This window comes from Carassius gibelio, chromosome B15, assembly GCF_023724105.1.
Source record: "Carassius gibelio isolate Cgi1373 ecotype wild population from Czech Republic chromosome B15, carGib1.2-hapl.c, whole genome shotgun sequence".
In the NCBI taxonomy this organism is placed as follows: domain Eukaryota; kingdom Metazoa; phylum Chordata; class Actinopteri; order Cypriniformes; family Cyprinidae; genus Carassius; species Carassius gibelio.
The window spans coordinates 28,802,576-28,808,726 of record NC_068410.1 but is presented as its reverse complement, the minus strand read 5'-3'; the positions used below and the strand labels follow the sequence as shown (position 1 = coordinate 28,808,726).

Below are 6,151 nucleotides of genomic sequence, written 5' to 3'. Positions count from 1 at the left end.
TCACATCATATCCATAGAGATAAGAAGAGTGAATATTTCTCATGGTGGATTATTACTTCTGTTCTGTGTGTTATTTGTCAGATGTTGTTTTTGTGTCAAACCCATGAAGAGCTTTAAACACTTTCTCTCTCACACACACACACACACACACACACACACACACACACACACACACACACACACAGCCATTAATTCCTTCATTCTCACATTTCAGAGATGCCATTAAAATGTCGTTAACTCATTTCGTAATTGCCTGTTCGTCATTAATTCAATTAAAGGTAATTTTGATGATTTTTCTGCTGTCTTCCATATTCAGTGTGTGTCCATACGCAAATCAGACCAAAGCCGGATTATCATAATGAACTAAGCAAAAAAAAAAAAAACATTTGTTATGTGTTGTTTAATTTTATTTCTAATTTTCCTTCTACTTAAAATGTTTAATAAAAAAAGTAAACTAATTAATAAAAATGAATAAAAGCTACATAGACATTTATAAAAATCTAATGAATCACAAATTGTGACAAAGAATTATCACTTGCAATTATATATATATATACCATATATAGTAAACCATTCAACCAATCAACCAACCATTCAACCATATATATTGCATGTTTTTGTCATTTTTACTCATTTTTTAAAACATGTCTAATGTTAAGTTTAGACAGAATTTAACTTAGCAGAATTTATACCATACTAAACAACCAACCATCCATCCAACCAAACATTCAACCAACCAAAAAAAAATCAAATCATCCAACCAACCAAACATCCAAAGGCAATATTTTTCACTTAATAAAACACCTAAAACTTAACATTAGATGTTTTAAAAAATGAGTAAAAATGACAAAAACATGCAATATATATGGTTGGATGGTTGGTTGATTGGTTGAATGGTTGGATGTTTTTTGGTTAGTTGATTGGTTGTAGTATGTTTGGTTGGTTGGATGATTGGATTTTATTTGTTTGGTTGGTTGGTTGTTTGGTTAGTTGGTTGGTTGAATGGATGGTTGGTTGGATGGATGTTTGGTTGGTTGGATGATTGGATTTTCTTTGGTTGGTTGGATGGATGGTTAGTTGATTGGTTGGTTGGAAAAATGGTTGGATGGATGGATGGTTGGTTGGATGGATGTTTGGTTGGTTGGATGGTTGGTTGTTTAGTTGGTTGGTCGGATGTTTGGTTGGTTGGATGATTGGATTTTTGTTGTTTGGTTGGTTGGTTGTTTGGTTAGTTGGTTGGTTTCAATGGATGGTTGGTTGGATGGATGTTTGGTTGGTTGGATGATTGGATTTTCTTTGGTTGGTTGGTTGGATGGATGGTTAGTTGATTGGTTGGTTGGATAGATGGTTGGATGGATGGATGTTTGCTTGGTTGCTTGGTTGGTTGGTTGGATGGATGGATGGATGGTTGGTTCATTGATTGGTTGAATGGTTGGATGTTTGGTTGGTTGGATGGATGGTTGGTTCGTTTGTTGGATTATTGATTGGATGAATGGATGTTTGGTTGGTTGGATGGATGGTTGGTTCGTTTGTTGGATTATTGATTGGATGAATGGATGTTTGGTTGGTTGGTTGGTTGTTTATTTGGTTGGTTCATTGATTGGCTGGATGATTGGATGTTAGGTTGGTTGGTTGTATGTTTGGTTGGTTGTTTGGTCGGATGGTTGTTTGGTTGGTTGGTTGGTTGGATGGATGATTGGTTGGTTCATTGATTGGTTGTTTGGTTGTTTGGATGGATGGTTGGTTCGTTGATTTGTTAGTTGGTTGGTTGGTTCATTGATTGGTTGAATGGTTGGTTGTATATTTGTCTGGTGGTTTGGTTGGTTGGTTGATTGATTGATTGATTGGTTGATCAGTGTGTGTTCTGTCTCAGGTGGACGGCTTCTTCACGCTGGTCTTCGGTCTGGGCAGCATCAACACTCTGACCGTCATCAGCATCAGCAGATACATCAAGGGCTGTCACCCCAATAAAGGCAGGAGTGTGTCTCTCACAGCCTGGGCTCATCTGAGTCGATCCAGTCTAATCTGAGTGTGTGTGTGTGTGTGTGTTCACAGCTCACTGCATCACCAACACCGCTGTGCTGACGTTTGTCATCTTCATCTGGACAGGAGCCCTGTTCTGGTCCGGAGCGCCAATCCTGGGCTGGGGAAGCTACATGGGTCAGTGTGTGAAAGGGTTAACTGTGAGACGTCGTGTTCTCAATCCACTTCTCTGTTATAACACTGTCAAACAGATAGAAGAAGACTTGAGATGTGCTTCAGTGACAAAAATATTATTTACTGAAGCAGCAGAAATAAAGAGGGACCAAATACACACGTATTTTTATTAATAATTCTAACTCATTTAGTTGAAAATTATAAATATTAATATCATAATTTGTTTTAGATATTATTTATTATTATTATAAGACTTATTTAAAGACTTAAAATTATAAAACAATTTATAATGCATATGTAATACAAAAATATAATTATGTAATTATTTTATAAAATTATATAATTATAATATAAGTGTGAAAGGGTTAACTGTGTGTTCTGGTCAGATCGTGGATATGGCACGTGTGAGATCGACTGGGTCAAAGCCAACTACTCCACCATCCACAAGTCCTTCATCATCTCCATCCTCATCTTCTGCTTCTTCATCCCCGTGCTGATCATGCTGTTCTCGTACATCTCCATCATCAACACGGTGAAGAGAGGAAACGCCAGGTCAGCCGAGAGAGATCTGACCGACAGACAGCGCAAGATCGAGAGAGACGTCACCGTCGTGAGTCACAGAGCCTTACTCTAGAAAACCATCAGTCACTTCCTTCTTTTAGAAACATAATACAACTATGCAACGTTTTTAATAACGTTCTCCTTTCAATGTATCTATTAAAATACCCGTTTAAATACAAATACTTTCATATTTTAGATAATGTTTTTTACACAACTTTAAGATTTGTGATAATAATATACAATCTGTTGATATTTATTAACTTATTCTGAGATTACTTAAAATCATTTCAACCCAAAGGGTTATAAACAAGTTTTACATATAACAATATATTACATAAATTAATCATATTCCTTCTATATGGAAACTTATTACAGAATTAAAAAAAAAGATTAAAAAAAAGATAAGCTAATTGCAACTTTTTAACTCTCTTTCTCTCTTTGAATAATAAATGTATGAGATTTTTTTAAATAAACATGAATCGTGTAAAGAAACATTAAATACTCATTATTATTTGCTCTGAAATTACTTTTTAACTCACAATTCTGACTTTTATTCTTTCACTTTTTAAAAATTTATTATTATTATTATTAAATTAATTCATTCCATAAAAAAAGATATAAACGTGCAATTTATAAAAAAAAAAAAAAAAAAAAAAAAAATTAAATTTATATATATATATATATATATAGTAATTATTTAATATTCATATTTAAAATATAATTATTATATAATATAAAAAAATATTTATATTTAATATATTAATATATAATAATAATATATTTCATATGTTAAAATATATAATAAGTGATGAAACTGTTGTTGTCTCAGGTGTCTATAGTGATCTGCACGGCCTTCATCCTGGCCTGGTCTCCGTACGCGGTCGTGTCCATGTGGTCAGCGTGTGGTTTCCACGTGCCGAGTCTCACCAGCATCTTCACGCGGCTCTTCGCCAAATCCGCCAGCTTCTACAACCCTCTCATCTACTTCGGCCTGAGCTCCAAGTTCCGGCGAGACGTGCGCGTGCTGCTGCCCTGCGGCGGAGAGACCACAGACGCCGTCAAGCTCAAGCGCTTCAAGAAGATCCAGAGATTCAGAGCCGAGGAGAACCGCCAATTACACAAGAACCAGAGAAAACCCCCTCTGGCAAACCCCGCCCCCGGCCCCGCCCCCGCTGTGTGCAGTCACCTGGAGACTCCGCCCCCCGCAGGTGCACAGGTGTTCTTCATCAACGCGCCCGAGCCGCCAGACACACCGGAGTCCGAGTGCGTCAGACTATAGATCACACTCGCATTATTATTATTATTAAACACCTGCAAAATTAAGGTTTTTGTTTAATTAATATGTGTCCCTGCAGCACAGAAGCAGTCATCAGTGTCACAGACGTATATTAGTAGAAATAAACAACAATTCATTGTATGAGTCACAATTATACATTTCTCTTTTATGCCAAAAATCATTAGGATATTACGTAAAGATCATGTTCATGAAGATATTTAGTAAACTTCCTACCGTAAATATATAAAAACTTCATTTTTGATTAGTAATATTCATTGCTAAGAACTTCATTTGAACAACTTTAAAGATGATTTTCTCAATATTAAAATTTTTTTTGCACCCTCAGATTCCAGATTTTCAAATAATTGCATCTCAGACAAATATTGTCATTTGCTAAGAAACTTAATCATCTTTGGGATTATGCATGAATTTCAATTAAAAAAGAAATTGACCCTTATGACTGGCTTTGTGCTCCAGGGTGATGTGTGTGTGTTATATATTTAATTTATAATGTGAGCTTGTTTATGTGGTTAACGAGGACACAAATTTGTATAATGACATGGGTATGGCACAGGTATTTACAATGAGGAGGTGGTTTATGAGGACATTTTTAGTGTCCCCGTAATTCAAAACGCTTATAAATCATACAGAAATAGTTATTTTGAAAATCCAAAAATGCACAAAGTTTCCTGTGAGGGTTAGGGTTGGGCAATAGAAAATACAGTTTGTACAGTATAAAAACCATTACACCTATGGAGAGTCCCCATAAACCACATATACCAATGTGTAATGTATGTATGTGTATGTGGTGGAGTTGGCGCAGTGGATAAGACACACGCCTTTGGTGTGAGAGACCTGGGTTCAAATCCACTGTGAGTCACCGACACTTAACTTGCTCCGGAGGTGTGCGACCTCTGACATATATATATCAATTGTAAGTCGCTTTTGATAAAAGCCTCAGCTAAATGAATGTGTGTTAAAATGTTAATATTATACAATGGAAATTATATATACAGTACATTATAAATATACACACCACACACACATATTATATACACAAAAACTTTTATTTTGGATGTGATTATTTTATTTTGGATGAGTATATGTGAACTGTTGTTTTGTTTTTTAATAAGCGTGTTCATCAACATTAAGTGAAAAGTGACATTCAGTCCAGTATGGTGTTGAAGGTGGAGAGAGAGCTTTTCATGCACTCCCCCCACCCACAATTCCGTCTGGCCCTGGACTAGAACCCACAACCCTTCAATTGGGAGTCCAACCCTCTAACCATTAGGCCATGACGTATATGAAAATATAAAAAAAAAAATCATAAAAAAAAATTTCGGAGTGAAAAACTTTCCTGATTTTTTCTTAGAGATTTTATGGCGTTTAATAATCTTGGTTAACATCAATTTCAACTTTTAATTAAACATTTTTAAAATCAAACGTTGTATTTTATTTATCTTTTTAAATTGGTTAAAATAATTCAAATAAAATGAAAATGTCATTCCCAGACTCAAAACCTCAAACCCTACTTATGTTATTTTATTAGGAGTGCATGAAGGAAAAAGTATTAAAATATAGGCTATTAAAGTGTATAATCATAAAGTTTAATAGCCTACATTTTAATACAGAAAAAACAAGAAAATATAACAATAAATAAAAAAAATACATACACATTAATTCACATAGGAAATACAACAGTTGAAATAAAAATATTTTGTAACATTATAAATGTCTTAACTTCTGATAAATTCAATGCATTTATATTAATAAAATATTAATAAAAAGGCTCATTAAGAGTGACAAAAAAGAAAAAAGGAATGATTTTAAGGTTGATGAGAAGCTAATCTTTTAACTGTTGATCTATCAATCGTTTAAAATATAATAAAATAATTACTATTATTATTTTATCATCATCATCAAAACAAATAAGCATTATGCATATGTAGCTCTTACAATAGATAAGATATAAAACAAGAAACAAAACAAAGTTTATTATTTTTACATGAAGTAGAAAAAATAATCAACAAATGAATAAAAAAAACGCTTATATAATTGAGAAAAGTATAATGACTGCTTTCAGTGTAGTTTTGATCTGATCCTGCAGCGCCATCTGGAGGACAAACTGAAGTACTGCAACAGCATCTGTGACGGGCG

At 34.2% G+C, this 6,151-nt stretch overlaps 1 protein-coding gene across 1 annotated transcript in view; it reads left to right on the top strand.

The window, feature by feature from the left end:
- LOC127972414 (opsin-5) overlaps positions 1–5,437 on the top strand; it is a 7,637-nt gene extending 2,200 nt beyond the window's left edge. The window contains exons 3-6 of the mRNA XM_052575882.1: positions 1,874–1,973; positions 2,056–2,160; positions 2,544–2,767; positions 3,548–5,437. Of these exons, the coding sequence (XP_052431842.1) occupies positions 1,874–1,973; positions 2,056–2,160; positions 2,544–2,767; positions 3,548–3,997 (879 nt within the window). The 3' untranslated portion in view covers positions 3,998–5,437. The remainder of the gene's footprint in view (positions 1–1,873; positions 1,974–2,055; positions 2,161–2,543; positions 2,768–3,547) is intronic.
- Positions 5,438–6,151: the final 714 nt, after the last annotated feature.